Genomic DNA, 22839 nt, shown 5'->3' on the forward strand with positions numbered 1-22839 from the left:
TCTGAAAAAAATCAAAAGAAAGTGGGAAAGCAAAAATAGGATACCTCCTATCATTATTCTGAATGCAAAGTTACTTTATGTAAAAATCAATGTTTCAAATTATTTCATTCAACAAAAAAAAAATTATACTCATAAATTTTTTTTTTTGTGAGTGATTTAGACCATATGATATTAACATATACAGTGTTACTGATAGCGACAATATAGTGTTAATGATAGTATAAAATAAGCAAATAAAACAAAGATTCTTTTTTTTACTCAAAAACATGCCTGTAAAAAGTGATTTTATTTTTAAACTATAAACATAAGACCCACATAGTGATACCAGCAGAAACTATAAGAGCTGTTGTTTCCAGTCATCTAAATACTATTTTAATAATACTTTTAATTTAAAAGTTATGAATTTTCAAATATAAAAAAGATATATTGCATATAATGTAAAAAGAGCATTCTACAATGGGCCTTGTTTTCAGACCTCAGTACTCAGCGTTAAATAAAATTTATACAGTGCATCATCTTAAAAGAATTAAAAGCTACATTCTCATTCTCATAAAACTGAAAGGTAACCACACTTTACCCACACTTATAATTTGTACTTTATGAAAAAAACTATTAAATTTGTCAGCAGCAACAAATACAACAGCTGTTTTTATTAGATTCAACTTTAAAACAATTATTTAATCCGTAATTTTAGAAAAGACCCTAGCACACCATTACTTACAGGTTTTTAAATATATTTTAATTAAAGTGAAAATTTACTTTTATTTAATGTAGAATTTTTTTATTTTTTAAATTTTAAAAAATGGTTAAGATTGCTAACTTTTAAGATCCCATGTTTTCAATCAACATGAATTGTTTGTAGTTTACCAGTTATATATTTTTCAACAGAAGAAATCACAGGCCGCATATACATCAGGAGCAATTCAATAAATTTTTTTACATAGAAATAAATGATTTTTTACCTTTCTACAGAATTGTTCCAAATCTATATCATTTGATTGAACTGTAATATACTCACTGTTGATGTACAGCTTATGTAACTTATTTTCAACTTTTAGTCTATATCTTTTCATTCAGGTAGTATTGAAAATGAAGAATGGCTTTCTAACAAACATTTTATTTTCATCTGTAATTATGACATTTGCCAAAGAAGTTCTTTTACAAATCAAGAGTTGCAATAAAAAACTCGTAAATATTTTTATGAATCTTCTATTGTCAAAACTTTTAATGGTACATTGATCCAACAATTATTTATATAAGTAAATTAATAAATTCCAATAGTAAAGAATGCTCAATAATAAATAAACTTAAAAATAAAACATACCCTGTGTATGATACCTGCAGAATGTAAATGTTTAATCCCACAAAGAATTTGATATAGAAGGTAAGAAAGGCGCTCATGATCTAGCTCTGTTGTTATAACCTGGCACAAATTAGCATCCATTAATTCCATAACTAAGTATACATCCTGGAATTCTTCCAGTGATGCCTGAGGAGTAAAAGCATTTAAAAGGGCAATTATCTGAAAAAAAAAAATTAATAATTACAGTAATAAAATGTTTACAGGTTATAAGCGAAGAATTAATGAGGTTATTAAACAAGATACACTATGTTTCATAAGTTATAATTTACATAATATTTCTGTTAACTAAATGATTAATCCATAAACAATAATCAGAATATAGACAAACAACCGTAATAAATATTCAACATAACTAAAATTTAATAAAAATTAGGAAATAACCACTATTTATACTCACCATAAATTAGATAATCATTTATAAACAGCAACAATCGTAATAATTATAATATTACTGTACTTATTATTATTAATTACAGCAAGAAAATAGTCAGATTATAAGTAATAGTTTTAAAATGATATTGGTTACACAACATTTTCAAATATATTCAAAATCTATAATAATAAAAAAATCAATATATATTTTCCAACCTGAATGAAAATACTCCATGTTCCATGGAGCTCAGAGAAGGAGGGACACCCACTACCTAAAGAGGCCTCCTTGACTTGTATCAATCTTTCTGTAGTTAGATCATCCATTATTCAATTAACTCTTACTGTATCCCTGTATCTTCTGATCCCTTCTTCCCTCTGTTCAATGGTTTTCTTTCTAAACACCAAAGGATTCCTGTAAGGATGTGAGATCTGTAGTACTATTACTTCCTTGGTTTTATACAGTCTGGTAAGGCAACTCTGCTATCCCTGGCCTACCCAGGGAATTATGTTTTTTATCCATTGCGGGTACAAAAATCCCACAATTAGTTGCAGACCAATGTATAACTGAGCCTTACAATCCCTCCCAAACACATACAGAAAATGTTATTATTCAGCAGAACTATAGACAAAAAATAACAACATACTGTAGATATAAGATCTTTCTTTTTAAATGACTATTAAGCCACTACAAGAACTATGGAAAAATGGTGGACCACAATAGAAATACAAAAGCAAGAGAATAAATCTACAGTGATGTGTATACATAACATAATGAAAACTATTACTAACCCTTAATTTTAAGTCAACTTCACATCAGAATTTTAAAAATAATTGTGTAAGTATTATTTTTTATCTTATAAACCACTTTATTGTCAATTTTGTTGGTTTTTTTATATTTTATTTTACATTTTCTAGTTTCATTTTTATTTGTGATGGGGAGCCAACAAAAATTTGAACCATGCAGAAAAAATCAATTTGCAAGAATTTTATGTTTTCTTTTGAATATTGCATTCTGTTTACTTTAAATGCTGTTTTTTTTGTGCTTTTCTGAAAATTTCATATTCTTATAGTTTCCAGTAGTCTGGAATTTCTTGCTTGTATTTTTTTTCAGGTGATAAACACCCCTGGTTAAAAAACGTGGTTCACAAAAACTGTGAAAGGAAGAAACTGCATATTTATAAAAATTAAAAAAAGAAGGTAGATCACAAAGTAGGTTGCCACTGAGAATAAGTTACAGCCTTCTGGAATGTGAAAATACGCTTTTCTTTAGCTTACATTTTTTAATTAATATACTTGAATTTTTGTACAAAAATGCTAAATATTATTATGTTATGCACCCAATTACTAAGCAGATATATGACAAAAAGAGTGAAAAAATCTTTCATTTAAAAATCTTGCAATTAGTTACTAAAAAAAAGTTACAATGGATCCACAGAGGAAATTTTTCTACAAAATAAAAACCACTGAGTTTGGTTAACAAAGTGAAGAGTATGACAAGAATACATCTATCTATATGAACAAATAATAATTATGAAAATAACAATTTCAATTCATTTTAGTTATAATCATACATATAACACTACAAGCACAGGTACAAATTCAATTTTAAATAATCCCTGATGATGGAAAAATGACTCTGAGCGTGCTTGGATAATACATTAAAAAAATTGTTAGCAAGTGGAAATATATTGTTTATACAAAATAATAATAATACATTTGAATAAAATTGAGAACCTCTTCCTTTTATTGAAAGGCATTTAAAAAAAAAAATCCAGTAACAACCCACTGTACAAACTACTTATTGCCAATAATTTAAATGCTAGTAGTAAGTCAAACTACAACTGGGGTTGAATAATGATATCTGTAATGATAGGTATTAGCTAACAGGCTATCAAAAATATACCTCAGGCTGAACGCATCCAGCAGATTGCCAGTTGGACAGTACCGGTTCAAACTGAGAGAGAATGATTGGGATTGCAGACTGATACCTACATAACCTTAAAAATTTGTATTTTTCAATTGAATTACATAGACAATCAAAAATGTTTCTTTAATTATTATTTTATTACCATTTACAATACATTTCAATTCTTTGCTATCTACACAATAAAAAAGTCAAATACTACTAAATAAAATAAATCTTCAAAAAATTATCACTGCAAGAAACATACACATTTAAATTATACAAAATATGTCTGCCAAAGATAGTGCATTTAAACAATTTTTAAAAGGCAATTGTGGCATAGGAGTACAGATAATCCTCAGCCAATTATGGCATGACATCCTGGCAGAGGCTGACAATCTGTGTGCACATCAGTTGGAGGGTTAATCAAATTATTAATGTTCTGAATAGGTTATAATCAATGTTGAAAATCTAGCTGGATACAACAATCTTTGCAGAAAGATGAATACAAATAATATAGAAACTACAGAAATGGATGAATAAAAAACACATGTTTTTATCATGTTAAAACAGAACTTATCATTTATCATGATAAAATTCTACCTTCAGTAACATTCTTACAATTTCATGCTCAAATATTTTTAGTTAGATTAAATTAATAAACACAAAAATATTTTTATTGTTGAAATTTTATTTAATTACACATTTAGGTTTAGTAGATAATTAAAGATATTACTCCATTTCTTAAATAAACTTACTTAAATCTTTTTTGATTTATGGAATAAAAAAAAATCACAATAAAATACACGAAACATACATTTTTATGATGAACAAGCTTCATCAGTTTAAATTCTCGATATGCACGTTTAGCATGAATAACATTCTGGAAAGGCCTCGAGAGCTTCTTGATTGCAACATTCTGCTGCGTGACTGTATCATATGCTGAACTGCAAAAGGTTTTAAAAGCTAAATAAGAACTTGAACATGAAAGCAATCTAAGCACCAAAAAAAAAAATTAATTTAAAAAACAAACAAAAACTAACAAGTAAATAATAACCAGATCTTTCATGCTTTCATATGTTTGTTTTAAAAAAGTAAGATAAAAATTGATAAAAGACTGAACATAAAAAAAGCCCGTAGCCAATCTATGATAAATTGCACAGAAAAAAAGGTGCAGGAAGTAAAATTTTTTCTATGTAAACTGATTTCCGATAACAACTTTTGAAAGAGGATACTCTATAGAGGTTTCATAAACACAAAATATTTTCTTCCTAAATTGCCATGTATTAACTGTAATTCACATAACATAAATTTGGTACATAAGTTATTGAAAATTCAAATTTTCATAAATATTATAAAATCAATGAACAAAGCACATTAATTAATATATACATTATGTAGTCATTTTTTTTCTCCAGAAACAATTCAAACTTTTCTGAGAAAAAATATAGTAATTAAATGCAATCCATTTTAAATTATATATTCATAATAGGTTTTTATAAATATTGATAAACAAACTAAAAATTTATTTCACTATTTTTATAAATATTTGCATGATTATTTATAAGTAATTATTTTAATAATTACAACTAATTTTTCAATACTGTTGTTAGAGAATTCCACATACATATTAAAACTTTTTTTTTAACCCGCCTATCAAACATGTATTTAATATCTAACTTGGTAAGTACCACAAATTTGGTTTTTCAACATGAAGAAAAGAGGTTAACTATATCAAACAACAATACTTCTTCTTTACATTTGTATTCATCATCACAAACAACAGAGAGGAAAATTAATTAAAACTAACTGCATTGCTGTGAAACTAAATCTTTTTATTTTTGCCTAGTAAAAATTACACAGGTCAACACAGTTAAGGAATTTGAAAGTTGTTTATAATCTGATAAATGATTTTTACATTATTTAAGCACTGATTTCAAATATAGCCACCATTTTTTTCTATCAAGTAAGAATTTTTCACAATACTAAAAAAAAAAAAATGGAAAAATGGCATATTGTATTCGTATTCCTCGTGGAAAACGTTTATTTATAAAAAACTAATATGACTTAAAGAAAGAATTTTTGCACATTTTCTTAGTCTATGAAGACTTGTATTGCCTTTTTCTTTTCCTTTCACCACTTCTCAAGCCACATTTTCTGTTGTAGTAAGCTTGTGGATCATCTGTATGGATGCATTAACAGTAGTCAGCAATCATGCTCACATTCACATTCCACGTTACCTGATATCTACGTTCCATTTCCTTTATTATCTCTGTGAAATCTTTCACTCTGTTCTTCACTTACAACAGCATAATTTTTAAGGAAGTAATCAATAGAAGAATGCAGAAATGTACCTTCAAGCTCATTGAACAACCCAAATCTTGGAATTTCAGTAGCATTTTTCCACTATAAACTTAAAATTTGGGTCCTTATCGTTCCCAAGAAATTACTTTATGACTTTTCAATTCAATTACTTTAATGATTTCCATGCTTGTTTTTCAATGTCCTCCATTTTCGTTTGAAAGACTTAATCTTTAAAAAGTTTAAGAATATCTGGACCAGTGCAAATGCCTTCTTCCACTTTGGCTTCTGACAGTTGAGAAAACTTACAGCATATGTATTTAAAACACTCTCCTTCTTTAGATAGAGCCTTTACAAATTGTTTTATCAATCCCAGTTTAAGGGGAAGAGGAGGTAGGAGGGCTTTCTGTGGAACAACCAAACTTTTCCATATTACATTTTTACTCCCATGTGGCCATTCTTTTCTGGTGCAATGTTCTTTCTTGTTCCGGGTGTCCCATTCACACAAGAAGCAGGTATATTTGGTGTATCCACCCAGCTGCCCAAGAAGAATAATTTTAGGTCACCACATATTATCCATTCATGATCGCAAAATTTCAGTTTAGAAAGAACTAATTCTAAATTCTCATAGTAATCTTTCAAATACACGGAGTATCCTACCAGCACTAAAGCATATTCATTGCCATTATGAAGAATAGTAGCTTTGAGGTTTCTTTTGGACAAGTCAATAAACAGCTTCCATTCATTCACATCATACTTTATCTTCCAATGCTCCATTACACCAGGAACATTGTTACAATAAATTAATCTTTCACCTTCAGAAGTACAGAGTAAAGAAGTCTGTTTCTGTACCATGAGAAAGAAGTGCCAGGGGCCAGTAAGTTATTCTCTTTTAATCTAGATCCTACAAATTCTGCTGAATTTTTAGGAAGACTTAAATCTCTGACCAAGTCATTCAATTCATGCTGTGAAAAAAGTTGTGGTTCAGAACTAACAGAAATAAAATCAACATCATCATTATCATCCTGTGACTCTGTTTCGGAGTAGTTCAGTATATCTTCTAGTTTTTCTGGAACTGAAGGTACAGGTACACCAGGGCCATGAGGTACAGGGCGTATTGCTGAATAACAATTTGGATATACCATTTCTTCTTATTTTTTAGATTGAACCCTTGTACATTAAAAGGAAAAAAATAGCAATCATCACTGTGATTTTGTTGTTCCTCCAGTTCATTGGTTCTCCAAACCAAAAAGACATTTTCTTACCTTTTGTCCATTAGCGTAGCTCTTCCACGCAAGTAAAACAAACTGTAAGAGGAACCCACATTTTATCTTGGTCACCAAGTTTTATCCCATAATAGGCGTAGTACACTATTTTTCCAAAGTCTGTAAGATGTCTTTGCTATTTCTTCACCACAAACTCCTCACAAATTTAACAAAAGGTACAAGTGAATTAACACATCTTGAAGCCATTTTGAAATATAAAAACACAAGGACAGCACAAATAAAATAACTTCAAAAAATGAAAGAAAATTAAAACACTATAGGTCTAGAATACTATTTAACACTAGCAAAACATTTCAATACAATGTTCTAATTGCAAATGATATATTTTTATTTCAGTAAAGTGAAGGGGAGTAAGAATGCGTGTCACCTCAGCTAATAACTGGGCAAAAATGACTCATGAAGTCAATCTAATTAATCATATTATATCATCTTGTCACTCATCTTACTGTATCAAACCAAAACTATGAACACTACTTATATTCATTCCATGTAACCAAACTAAAAGTAAAGTATCAAAAAAAATTAACACAAGCTTAATTTTTTTTATTCAACGTTTTATAAATAAAATATATTGATAATCAATTTTAAGAATATTAAAAAAAAAATTGATTTAATAAAAATATGGTATGCAATGGAACTTTTTGACTATTTTTTCTAAAATCAGCACACACAAATCTATAAGAATCAGTTATTAGTTCTCAAAACAACTGTTTCATTGTTGACCTGCATTATTTTCTGTAATACTTTCACTTTACTATATAAAGTATGCAAAAATTTTCAAGTTTTGTAATGTTTAATAGCAATAAGCATATATAAGAGTTGAAAATGTTTAATGTGAAATACATTAATACTGGGCATTATTATGAACATAAAATATTAACTGAAGTGCAAAACAAAACATGGTTAACAAATGAAACATTGTAAAACTAAAATTATTTTTCAACATGGGAAAAAGGATTTTAAAAGTTTTTTCAGAGCTCAGTATAAGTTCTTATTTATCATATTGTTGCTGACATGCCCATTTTCAAATGGTTAGGAAACCTCTTCAGTATAAGGTTAGATAGTATATCTTTTTTATATCAATTTTTTTTTCAATGCATACTGCAACTCTGATAAACTACAATTAAACTACTGTCTACGAGACTGAATTTGTTCCTCTTTCTCATAGAACATCTGTCAAGCTACTTTGACTTCTGTAGAACAACACAGACAATAGTTCCAGTAGTATTACACAGAAGGAGAGAAGCTATTCTAAAAATAAAAAATTAATAGGAATAAATATAATTCATGTAATCAATGCAATTATTTATCAATCATATTTTATATACTCATGTGTACACACACACACACATATATATATATATATATATATATATATATATATATAAATCACATTTTCATGCATGACATTGCAATTTTTCAAATTATTTTAAAAGCAGATACATTAAGCATTAATGTATCAATTAGTGAATTCTAAATCAATTAGTGAACTTAAAGTGAACAACTGATATAAATTTCTCAGAATGCAGAAATAAAAAATGTTAGGTAATGATACATTAAGCATTAATGTATCAATTAGTGAATTCTAAATCAATTAGTGAACTTAAAGTGAACAACTGATATAAATTTCTCAGAATGCAGAAATAAAAAATGTTAGCCTACTATGTTTGTTTTTAATTAACTGATTGTTCATAGTTAAAAACATTGCAAAGGTGACAGCAGAAATTATGAAAAACAAGCAAATACATAAACTAGCATCAAAATAATTATTATGAATAAATTAATTGAATTATTAAACATTAATTAATTATTTAGTCTGGTGAAAATTGCTTCTTTTAATGAAAAAAAATTAAAATTTTTATTTTCTTTGAAAGCAATTACTCTGGTTAATTAGGCAAAAATCTGATAAACTTACTTCAAAAATCTATGCAATTTGAGCCATTATTTTGAACAAATTATTTGAAACATTTTTCTTTCACTGCCAGTCTACTCTTTCATAAACCTGAATTTAAAAAACTTATGCATAAAAGTTACTCTCTAGTTGTTTATAAGTAATTCTGAGTAAAACTAGAATTTCACCCAATACATATTAATGTTCTTAAATATTATTTCAGTTGTTTGTTTTAGAAATGTTTATTTATTTCCTCAATTATTTTTTATCAATAGTTACATTCTTAAATCCATGATGTCCATTGTTGATAAAACAGGGTACAAAGAACATTATAACTGTTACAAAAGAAGAATGACTGAAAGAATATATGCAAAAATTGACAAACAAAATATGTGCAGTACAGGCTGAAAGTAATACCAGCCAACATTTATTCAGTATAACATCTTAAGTTAGCTGGCAATATTGAACAGTAATGCGATAAAATGTTAAATAATTTCCTCCTGTAACTCTTCTTGCACATGAACCAAGACATCAAGAAGAGTTATGAGTGAAGAGTTAGTGTTTAATAATACTCTTGTATTAAACTGAGAGTAGAAAATCAAACTCTCCACCAAATGTACCTTGCACACACAGAGTTTTGTACAGACGCTATTTTATAGGTTTGATCTACTAAAAATTGTTTAAGTTATTTATTATTAGATATGAATCTAAGTTCATCATGCTTCAACAAATTACACAAGGTTGTAATTTCACATTCTTACCCCCAGGTTCCATATTGTATAACCTACCACTGGTCCAGTGGTCAACGCATCTTCCCAAATCAGCTGATTTGGAAATCAAGAGTTCCAGCGTTCAACTCCTAGTAAAGGCAGTTACTTTTATACAGATTTGAATACTAGATCGTGGATACCGGTGTTCTTTGGTGGTAGGGTTCCAATTAACCACACATCTCAGGAATGGTCAAACTGAGACTGTACAAGACTACACTTCATTTACATTCATACATATCATTCTTATTCATTCTCTGAAGTAATACCTGAATGATAATTCCCAGAGGCTAAACAGTAAAAAAAAAAGAAAGGGTTCCACTGCATGCTTTATGCATTAACAGTTTTAAGAAAAATGTCCATAAATATTCCATAGCTTGGCATCAGTCTTAAAAGTTGTATATTCCCTACACGCCTGGTAAAAGAAACTTGTTCAAAATAAACCTATGCTACTCTTAAACTGACTGCTGCAACACCAAAAGAGATAGCAGTCATCTGTTCATTAGCAGTGCAAGCAGTATAGAGAATAAATGCAGAAGCCAAAGAACTGACTGTATCAATAATGTCTTTGGTTGATGAATAATTAATTATTGATGTTTAAGACCCATATTAAAATAAGGAAGCTGATTTATATATTTAAAGATATTCTTTTATATATATATATATATATATATATATAAAGTATAATTTCACAATAATTAAATTTTATTTATTCTATTTATGAATATATCTTAACTTTAATTTTTATGTTTTGTCTCTTGAAATATTAATATTTAAATTTTAAGTTACTGTTACAAAAAGCTAAAACAGATCAAAGCATAAACAAATCACTGAAAAAGATATTTTTTTTATTTGAAAATATTGTTACAAGCATGAAAAATAAATATTGAAATCATCCAAAATGAACATTATATATATAAACTGTAATATCAAATAAAACAATAAATATTAAAACGAAATAAATACTGAATCAAGGTTTCAATAATTTTAGCATAGAAAATACAAAGATTTTATTAATCAAAGTAACAAATTTAAAAAAGTACTTTTATTTTTTCAGTTACTTATGTATTATCAAATTATGCGAAAAAACTTCAATACAATAATGAAAAAATTAGTTTTTTAATCACAGTTTTCACACAGGTTGGAAGAGATATTTTAGGTGCGGATGAGTAAACTATATAATAATGTGTATAACGCCAAAGTAGGGCAAAACAATCACATGTATTCTGAAATGTGTGTGCATGAGATTTTCTGTAGGGAGCAAAGCCTGTCAGAAAACTGTCAAAAAATGCAAAGCGACTGATGACTGAACATTTCTTAATCAACAAAACTGATAATTCTTCTCTCCGACCTATATATTCCCTTTAAACTCCCTTCTTAACACCAACACATACCTAAAGGCAAGCAAAATGAACCACTACGCATCAACTAACTACGCTTATAAAACTTAAGACTTACTGTACTACAATTCACTGTTTTAAAACAACTGAAGAGAATATCAATAACGATGGAGAATCAGTATATAATCTTCATTCACTGATACCTTTAACAGATTACTGAAATCAGGTATGTAAAATGATCTCATTAATATTTTTTCCTACACTTCAATTTTTTTAATTTCTGTACTCACTACCTGCTAGAACAGATATGCAATCTCAAGACTGAATGTACAGTCTTCAAAATAAATAATAAATTAAAATTAAAATAAAGGAATGAACCATTAAAAAAAGGAAAAAATTATTTAATTACAAATTTATTTTAAAATTCAAATATACTCACCGGCTCAACGTACTACGTATTTCTCTTTAATCTACTGTTTCTAGCAATAAATATTATACAGCTTGTCCATAAAAAGCCTTCCTTTCATTAAGAAATCGAAATTAAAAAAAAAATCAGTCAGACATAAGCAAACAAGATTTACATTTTCAAAATTAAAGATGCAATGCATGTTACGAGCATTAGTCTGTGCTACATTCACGTTATCTAAAATTTTGAGATTACAATGAGTTCTACAAGCTAAAAATCAGAGTCAGTTGTTCAGCACAATTTCAGGAGAGTGTGAAAAACATCCCAATCTAATCAAAATTCTATAACAAAAGCTGTTATAGTATTCAAAGCAAACACCAAATTTAAGGAATTGCTAAGAGGAAGATTCCTTAAAAAGATATGTCAACTATATAAGATTGGAATGCGATCTCAAGGGCAAAATAGTAAGTACATTTAAGAGTGCAAAAAAAATTTGGAAAATACCCTCAAAACTTTTGTATCTTTTGCAAACTATTCAGGCCCAATATTTCAGTGTCTGGATTAATTAAATACACATGACTCAACAAAAATCTTGCCGATGCATTTCTGGAAATTGTTTAATTATAAACTAATCACAGATTTATAGAATTTTCTCTTTTCAAGGTTTTATTTTAGTATTACTCTCCTGTAGATATAATAGGATTCAACATGGTGTAGATGCACATTATGTGTCTAAATTCATATGATCTGCTTTCAGATGTATTTCTAAACTAACGCTAATTTCCATCACATGGGAATCAACAGATGCCAAGGACAGTATGAATAAGGATCTTAGAAGTTTACTATGTCTTCACTAAAAAAGAAGGGCATAATCAATGTTAAATTAAACGTTTGGTACAGCCTGATGTAAGACAGATTCGTTTACCTTAAACGCAAAATAACATCCACTATATACTGTACTTGAGAATGTTGATTTTTAGTAGTATCTCTACCGATTACGTTTCAACCACATGCATCTTTCCAGCAAATTGAACACGACTGAATCAGGGATTAATAGTGTGACACCATTATTTCAACAAATGAAGTGAGTGTAACAGACCAACAAACCCTGGCCACCATATATACTGTACGTAACTCAATTAGATTTTTTCCATTGGCATTACATTGAAAGCAGGATCTACTCATCAAGTATACCTGCTACTAAAACACTGATACAGAAGATGGAGACTATGATTGTCTTTTTGGCTATGCCAAAAAGACAATGCTTGAAGAGGAAAAACATTAGACAAATTCCAAAAGTGAATATGGGTACATTCCAACAGAGATATTCTGTTCCTATCAAAAATATTTTGTTTAATATCAATTTCCTTAATGAGGGAAACACTTTATGAACCCGCTGTATAACATCTAACATCTTTAATTACAAATAATGTAAATCTGTAAACAGTTATTACAAATAGTAACCACTGCCATTCTACATAACTAAATTACATAGCAAAGAAAAAGAAACATCACCATCAACAGAAAACAAAAATAAATGAAAGAGCAGCAAAATACAAAACAGAAACTAAAATTACACATCTCTAATATAATTTAAAAATGAATACCTGTTATCACATCAAGAAGTCATGATTTCTTAGACATTACACCACTTAGGTTTGCAAAAGAACTTCAACACAATTAAATAATTTTTAAACTTTGGAAGATGTTTAAGGATACCTTGCTTCAAAAAATGACACTTCCTGGATAAATTATTTACATGTGTCTCTATAATAAGTAATGTACTTTTGGCAAAATACATTATAACAAATTATAAATTTGCAGAAACTATTTCAAAAATGTTTTTTTATTTTGATTTTATCAATTTCTAAAAGTTGAAGTTTTAAGTACAACTTTTAAAAAACACCTACAGTAGGCAGTTTGGTTTTTATCAAACTTCAGGATAACCCTTCTTGAGACAATCCTATGAACATAGCCAAAGATTGAACTGCCCTAGTAAAACAAGAATTGTAATCCAGTTAAAAGTAATTATACATTTAAATGCATGCATCATAAAATACCTGCAATAAAAGCTGATTGCAATCAGCTTTAATTAGTACATTAATTAAGTTCATTCAATAATAAAATATAACAAAATCCTGATCTTTTGGGATAATCCTCTGCTCTAATAGTTAATTCTTTCTTTTAGAAATGTTCTATTCAGATGGCTTTCTTTCGTACAATCCAATGACATTGAATTCAATATCAGTAGATAAGATACTGAAATGTTACATATGGACATTGACATTGGAATTTTTGACCTCATAAATCATGTGGTAAAATGATGTACGGTGTAAAATAAAAAAATTGTATTTTGCTTACAGATACCCTTAATTAATACTGATGGTTCAGTCAAAAACAATTTTTAAATACACAGGAGTATCCTACTAGTACATTTATTTTTTTATAACCCATTAAAAAATTAAGGGATTCTGTTATTTTATTTTCATAAGTAATTGGATGAACTGATAATTTTTTATAAGGCCATTCATAAGATTAATTTATCAGCTAAATTAACTAATATAAATCATGATTTTAAAAATCATAACTATTATTTATACATCCATCTTCTAAAAAAAAAATCCCATGTATCTGAAATAAATACAGACTGTTCAACTTAAAAAGAGGCCCCATCACTAAGTAGTTTATACTAAATGTTATATATTTATCATATTTTTGTTTAAATGCATATTGGTGTGAGATGGGTAAATAATATGAAAGGTTGGTACAACTGGAGCTTGAGTGGGGTGAGCTGTTTATTGCCTGCACATTTGAATATTGCCAGTCTGTGTCAAGTAGCCCTTTGAACAAGGTTGTATAATCATTGTTGTTGTTTGTTAAAACGTAAACTGTTGAAGAACATACATTTGTGATGGAAACTTTAGAGATGAAATCTTATGTTGTGTGTCTGCTTAAGTTCAAGAAGAAATTTGAAAAGGAAGTACCCGTGAAAAGTGTTATTCAGAAGTTGGTTAAAAAAAGTTTATGAAACAGGTTCGGTGTTAGACCAGAAACGTGCCCGACATAGGTCAGTTTTAACGACACAGATCGTACAGGCCATTAACGTGGCAGTTACAAGATCTCCACACAGATCTTTGCAGAGACTAAGCTAAACGGTAGTTTAGCTTAGCTAAGCTTAACGGTAGTTTAGCAAGATTTCACTAGGTTTAACCCACACTACAGTGTGGAGAATGCTGAAATGTTCGCTGTGTTGAATGCAGGTTTTCCATGAGATAACTAATGCTGATTATGTTAAAAGGGTTCACTGCTGTCAATGGTTCAAGAACTTCAGCAGAGGCAAAACTGGCATTTTAGATCAAGGGTTTTGCACAGATGAAGCATGGTTTCACCTTGGTGGATATGTTAATAATCAGAACTATCAGATCTGGGGTCTGAAAACCCATACATTTTCTTTCATCTCTCCTACACCCACAAAAAATAAGTCATATGGTGTGAGGTTTCAAGGCGACAAAAAATAGGATCCTAATTTTTTTAACAAACTCTGAATGCTGCAGTCTACCCAGAAATTATCCAACAGCTTATTACAAGAGGATAAGCTTGACTACTGGTTGCAACAAGACAGCACCACATGCCATACATCTTGCTTAATCATGGAGATGCTGCAGGATCTTTTCAGTGAAAGAATCATTTTTAAAGGACTGTGGCCATCAAGATCCCTGATCTGACTAGTCCAAACTTCTTTCTGTAAAATTACTTAAAAGAAACTGTTTATAGGAGCAATCCACACACCCCACAGGAATTGAGGACAAATGTTACCAATACCATTCAGGAAATAAACAGAGTACAGCTAACAAGAGTAGTCGAGAAATAAGGTCAAAGGTGTTGACAAGTGCAAAGAAGTGGATTGACATAATTTTCAACACATTCAGTAAATTATTATGTAAATGTTTGCCAATAAACTATTATTAACAGATTAAACAAAGTGAAGAGGTCTCTTTTAAGGTGAACACCCTGAATACTGCATTCTTAATCAAAGAAAAAAATTATACCCTTTTTTTGTACAGATTAAACCCTGAATAAGGTAAAAAAAAAATCAATCAGAACTGAAAATGAAGACTTATTCATTTTTTCTTGAGACTCATTTGATAGAATATTCTGAGGTTTTTTTTTATTTCATTTCAGCCACTATGGACCATGCTAAATATCATTTTTCATTTTCTTCTTCTCTTCCTAGAATTTTTCCATCTTCAGGGAGAACAATTACTTCTTCTCCTCTGATCATGTGTTTTTGGTCTTTTATTTTCAATTTTTTTTGGAATCCCATGATCTGCTTGATTGTTTTTTTGTAGGTTTCTTGTTGTCAATAAAATTCAAGATTTTTCTTTCCTATTCTACTTCCAACCATTCTTATAATTATAATTTTCTTTTCTTAAAGGTTGCAGTGATTTTCTCAGTAGTTTTGAGGAGTTCTGCATTTGATGTTAGTTTATAGTTTCTGACAGTCTGGATTGGTGCCAGAATCTTTCTTAAAATTTTCTTTCCTTTTCGTTTATGTCTTCCCATCAATTTTTGTTGTTTAAGGGTATACATTTTATGGTGTAGTGCTTCAGGTTTGATTACAGTGTTATAGCATCTGAATTTTGCATTTATTGAAATAGACTTTTTGTAGTAAATGTTTCTGAGTCAGTACACTAATTCTATTTCACTGTTTCTGTTTTTTAACGATTCTTTCAGAAGACCTGTTGAGGTTGTTATTTCTTTTCTGAGGTATTTGAACTTTTCAGTCCTGTTTATTATAGCATATTTTGTTTCTAATACTTTTGTTGTATCATTTTTCATTTTTATCATTATTTCTGTCTTCTAGTATAAAATTTGTAATCCTGTTTTTTCTGTCAATATTACTATGTCATCCACAAAATACAAACTATCGATTCTCTTTTAATCTCCTTAATTTAATTCCATTTTGGGTTCCTTTCTTTTTTAATGTTTCCTTCCACTTTCTTATCACCTTTTCCAGCACTGTGTTAAAGAGAAGTGGAGATAAGCAATGGCTTATCTCTACTTCTCTTTAAACAGGCAATGGCCTTGCCTGACTCCTGTTTCTATTGTGAATGGTTCTAATGATTTTGCTTTATCATCTATGATATTCAAGCATTTTGATCAGTGTATTTCTGTCTACTGAATCATATGCTTCTTTAAAATCTATGAAGGTTATGATTAGGTTTTTGGAGTTTTACTGCAGAGCTATATGATTGAGTTTAAGTTGAAGATTTATTTGCAACATGATCTGCCTTTCTGAAACCTGCTTGATATTCTCCAAACTCTTTTTCTAGCTTTCCTTCATTTCTATTCTGTAACGCTTTAGAAAGGATCTTGAATGCTGAAGCTAAAAGAAAGATTTCTCTGTAGTTGTAGATATTTTTCTTGCTGCCCGTCTTATCGAGATGATGGATGGCAATTTCCAACTTTTAGGTGTTCTTTCACTCTTCCATATGTTTCCAAACAGCTTTTCTAACTTGCCCATCAGTTTGTCTGTTTTCTCCTAAATTTTTTCAGAGTTCTGCTGTTATTTGATCTTTTCTTGAAGCTTTATTGTTTTTGAGGTTGGAAATATTTTTATTTTTTTATTTCTATTTTATCTGGAAGAAGTGAATTAGATTTTGAGTATTATATTGCATAAAAACATTTTATTTTTGGAATTGTAATTAGATGAAAACCTGCAAAAATTATGAAAACTTATGCAAGCAAGTATTCTGTTTTTCCAGTAGAGTAAATTCAACATTCCATAATTTTATTACAGTGTTTATAAAAGTTATTACATCATTTACATTTAAGAACAAAATTTTATTCTAAAAATTATATTTTTAAAGGTATCCAATGATGGATTTCAACATAGCCCTTTATAATAAAAATTGCTATTTCAACTATTTTTTTTCACTGAACCATTTGTTTTAACATTAATATTATGGTACATAAATAGTTATAAAATTTTAATAACAACAGGATTGAAAAGAGATCATGAAAGAAAGAATTTCTATTAAAACTGCTAAGTGTCTTGACCATTCTAACAGAAGGGTCAGCTTCTTCATGTTGTACAAGTAATGTATTTACTCGATGTTACAAAAAAAAAAACAAATAGAGCCTTCATGGCCAAACTAGTGTATCTCTGCATCATTGCATAAAAAAACTGTTTTCTGCAAATCCATTTAATAAAATATTATTTACTGGATTAAAAATGCAAGAAAGCTTGAAATCCATAAAAAAAATTATAATTTAGTTTCATTTCAAGGATAATATACAGAAAAAAGTGAATTGAATGATTTCTACAACCTTCTGAAACCTTGCATTTCAAATTTAGACATGCTAGTTTGGCTCTGAGCCATTGATATGAAATGAATTCTACTGAATCGATATTATAATTATAAAAATTAGTTTTCAGAAAGAAAATAGAATTAAAAATTGAAAGATTATATTACAACTTACCAAACCATTCCTTGAGCTCCAACACCTAGAGGAGCAAGTTTCTGATAGCGACTAGGAACAGAGAACACTGTATCACTTAAAACTACCGTCTCAAACATTTTATCAAAGAAAAATGCTTTCATATCTACATACAACACAGTCAATCTACAGTCAGTTGCAATAATGCACCTGATAACAATAATCAACAGTGATAATACACCTCACCTCTCATATAACTGTCATCAAATTCAACATTCTTCAACCTATAAAGAAAAGAATTACAAAAAATTAATTACTATGATTTTGATATGTATAAGCAATTAGGATTTTCTTTACAATCTGGAAAATAAAAAATGTATAATTAAATTTATTTTTTAATTTCTATACTTGCATACCTGCAAAAGATAAATCACATTAAAAAAATGATTATACATAATTTGATAACATTCATATTTAAGCCTTCAATAGCATTATCATAAAAATTAAAGATAACCTCCAGTTATAGCACTAAATTTTTAGATATAAAGTAAAACTGTATTACTGTAACTGAGAATAAAAATATTTCACAGAGAAGTGAAAAATACATTAAATGTAAAATACATAAACTTAGCAGACCTATCCTTGAACTTAATAACCCATGGGTACAAGTAACAAGGAGTCATATGATCTCTCACACAAATTAATTTTACTGCTTGTAACAGTAATGTTTTAAATAAGTAGAATATTATATGTTTTAAGTAAGTAGAATATTTTATCAAACTTTGCCAAATTAAATAATTAAAATAAGCTTAAAATTCAATATAATTAAAAGAAAAATATAATAAAAAAATGGGCCAAAGTCTAACTGTTAATTATATGTGGAAATACTATCCTCCAGTCAGTTCATCACAAAAACCATTACGCTATAAAGATTTAGTCAAAACCCCTTCACTTGTATAAAAATAGGAATAAAAAAATTATATATTTTAAGCTATTGTCTGCCATATATCTTTTTGAACTTTGGCTGGACCAGGTTGAAAAATGAATGAAACCATTTTTTCTAAAAATTCATCACTATATTATTATCAATACTATTATAATGCACCATAAACAAAAATTATTAAAAAAAATTAAAATATATGATAAAATTAACTTTGAAGTCAAAAATTTAATTGTGAGTGGTAAATTTCAAAGCATGGCGCTACAAATAGTACATCCCTTCCATGTTTGAGTCATTACAGATACACCTTGAGTATCTCTTCTTCTTTTCTTAGTTTGAGTAAACAACATACACTTTTGCAGCCATAGCAGTGTGTCTATGCTTTTTGAGGACCTACCTCCTTTTGGTTTATGAACTGCAACATGAAATTTTTATAATAACCGATGTATCACTACTAGTTAGAAATAAGCAAGACTTGATTGTTTCCCAGTTTTTGTTTTATAAAAAGAAAATGAATTAGGAGAAAACAATCAAAAAAGTAGAAAGCTAATTTTTTATACCACAATGGATTTTCTCATACATTTTAGACTGCTAAGTAGTATATCTATCTTACTATAGTCCCCATATTATTATTATTACCATTATTATAATATTCATGAATGAACACTAGCATTATAAGTGGTACTTTTGAATTTATTTTACTAGTTTCAGTACAGGTTTCATTGTGTATTGTGGTCTGCATTCATACTTATTTTCTGTCCATCAACTTCAGAGCTAACATACTGTTTGTATGGCTTGACTGAATTTCATCCTTTTGCAGTTTTTCATTTAGATTGGTTGTATTTTCTTTTCTGGTTTAACATGCCAAAAAAATTTGTCTCTTACTGATTAAGCTTGCTGAATAGTGTTGGTCTGGTGTACCAGTTATCCAAAAAAAAAATCTGAATGCCCATTACCAAATTTTATTTTAGAAATGTCACTACTGACCCTAACATACAAACACCATAATCAACCAACGTAAATAGGTTACCAATGTAAACAAGTATATAATCAGTTTCTACATCACAATTTTGATGCCTCCTTTTCTTGGGATTAAATTGTTTGAAGCCCTTGAACAAAATTAAACTTTCATCTATCAGATATTTCTAAAACGGACTGGAATTGTTTCTGAAATTTTTGAATATCATCAATGAATGGTCTTATTTAGTGCAATTTATCAGTAGGTGTATTTTGTGTACTTGATAAATGAAACAATCAAAATATTTACTTACCTGTTACATGCAATTGTTTGTGAAAATACTGGTGTCGAAATTAGATGGTTTGCTGAACTCATTTATGCTAAGATTTTGTTCTGCTCATTAGCATAGTAAGGGCCAAAAACATGCATTTCTAGCAGTTACATTAATCCACTGCTTGAGTCTTGATTTAGAAGTTATGATTTCAGATAAAATTTTTGTATAACAAATATTTATTTCATTAGCAATAAATTCAACAAAGTCTAATAGTAACAATTTTAGGAAAAAGTCTACCTCAGAAAAATCAACAGAAAACAATATAATTTACTACTCCACTCTCTGAATGATCAAAATCGAAAAAAACAGAATAAAAACATCACTTGTCTATTTAATACTAAAGAAACTGTCAACAATATAAATGGTACTCTGAGTTTCTTCATTAGTTTCATTATTTATATCATGATTTTCATCACTAACATTACTTTTCTTTCTTTTATAAGGTTGTATTTCTTCATCAGTATCCCTCACTACCTTCACTAACACTAAAACTTAATTCTACATCACTTTCATCTAATATCACATCAAAAAACAAAAAGTTTGAACTTCATCTTCAGAGTAATATTTACTACAGTTAGGATGACTTTATGCCATAATAAACAACAATAAACATAACACAATGCCAGTAACAGAAGCAATGGCTACCATGGTTCACAGTTCACTTGATTTTTTTCTTATTATAAAATACAGTACTTCAGACAACATAAATGCACAATAATGTTGCCAACACAAGGCGCATATTCATACCATTAATAAGCACTAAGTATATTTACGAGGATAGTACGGTGAATTTGAAAATGAAATCATTAACATATGGGTTTGGTCAAATATGAGAATATTATTCACCCATAGCAATTCAGGGTTCAGTACTTAATAGGTTAAAAGATATAACTTCAGAAAGTTGGCATCTTGGTTTGAAGTAATAATAATGGAGACAAATTATTGAATCATAAGCTAACATTCATTTCACATCATTAAAGTTCAAATGTTCATAAATACCTGCATACAGTCAAATTTTGCATTTTGTGCCAAATATCGTCAGATATTAAGATTGCTTGAAAAAATATTATGAAGAAAAAAATAGCACAAGTTTACAAATTTCTGAGACTTATGTTAATGTTGATGATGTACATAGTGAGTGCCAACTAACATGACAAATAAATACAATGAGCTTGTTTGTAGTAACAGGAGAAAATTTGTTAAGGAAGCAGCACTGGTAGTTGAAATATCTGTGGAAAGTACTCTCCAGAATAATCTGAAACAGTTGTTTTTGTCACCAGTGTTCCAAAAATATCTTCAGATTTGAAAAAAAAATACAAATGACACAGACAGGGGACCTTATCAGTATGGCTAATCATGATACACATTTTCTGATTAGTATCATTACAGGAGAAAAGACAATAGTGGATTTTTGTGTGGTCGACAGATCAAACACCAGTCATCAGAACAGAACTCTATTTCATGTCCTCAAAGAAATTTCATCTCAATAAAAGCAAAGCATAAGATAAAGCTTTATTAGAAGTTTATCTCCTGTAACTTGATCCATCAAAATCAAACCAGGGAATCTCAATGTTTGTAGTTCATTTTAGAAAGGAACAATTTGAGCTAAAGAACATTATATCCTTCATCATCTACAATTTATAATCAAAAGGAAACTCCTGAAAGAATGGGGAAAAAATGACGGCAACTTTGGTGACAATGTTCCAGCTAATTGATTACATGCTGACCAATAAAGTACCGCATCTAGGAAAAACTTCCAAGCCTCTGGCGCATCCATCATATTCTTCCAACTTGTTATCGCTTAACTAATCCTTTTTTCTTTTATTAAATTGACTTTTAAGTTTAAAAATTTGAGGAAGGTCATGACAACATTGTCACTGAAATGAAGCAAAAGGTTTCTGAGAAAGGATTCCAAGAGTATTTTCAAAATTTTTATGAACACTAGCAAAAGCAAATTGTTATCACGGTCAACAACTGCTAAAAAAAACTATTAAAACTATGTGCACACTTTTGTAAATTAAAAGTATAATGAGAACATTTTAAAGCTACTTCTTATTAAGAACAACAGAAACATTAAATACAGAGTTAATTAAACAGATTTTTGTACATAAGGTGTAAATGATCTTAAAAGTATTCTTTTTATAATAAGTATATCATATATATATATATATATATATAATTTTTGTATATTTGTAAGTTAAATAATCTTTATTGCACTTCATATAAAAAGAATACTTTTAAGATCTTGATAAGACCATCTACACCTATGTACAAAAATCTATATAATTAACTGTCTGTATTTAATGATTCTGTTGTTCTTAATAAGAAGTAGCTTCATATAAATATATAAATAACTTAATCACTTGTCAACGAAGGAGATATCTGAAAAGTTACTAAACTGGATTGATTGATACAATGATTAGAATACTAAATTCTGGATCATGAGGCTCTGAATACACAAATCCCAGTATAACTATCTCTGGTATCTTTTCCACATAATTTCATCTTTATATCATTGGTCATCTATAAGAATTACA

The 22839-nt window shown here is 28.8% G+C and overlaps 1 protein-coding gene across 10 annotated transcripts in view; it reads right to left on the minus strand.

Annotated features, from left to right (window-relative positions):
• The window catches only part of LOC142325365 (stress-activated protein kinase JNK-like), a 55586-nt gene that overhangs the window by 29386 nt on the left and 3361 nt on the right, over positions 1-22839 (minus strand). For 6 of the 10 annotated variants that reach the window (XM_075367334.1, XM_075367093.1, XM_075367790.1 and 3 more), the window contains exons 2-4: positions 18113-18354; positions 4456-4585; positions 1325-1522 (exon numbers count right to left, since the gene is read on the minus strand). In XM_075367334.1, coding sequence (XP_075223449.1) covers positions 1325-1522; positions 4456-4585; positions 18113-18234 — 450 coding nt within the window. In that variant the 5' untranslated portion in view covers positions 18235-18354. Of the gene's footprint in view, positions 1-1324; positions 1523-1951; positions 2148-4455; positions 4586-18112; positions 18355-20281; positions 21040-22839 lie in introns of those variants that run through there. The other 4 variants (XM_075367494.1, XM_075367413.1, XM_075367167.1 and 1 more) reach the window with 4 other exon arrangements.

The sequence above is a fragment of the Lycorma delicatula genome, chromosome 1 (assembly GCF_047948215.1).
Source record: "Lycorma delicatula isolate Av1 chromosome 1, ASM4794821v1, whole genome shotgun sequence".
NCBI classification, from domain to species: Eukaryota; Metazoa; Arthropoda; class Insecta; order Hemiptera; family Fulgoridae; genus Lycorma; species Lycorma delicatula.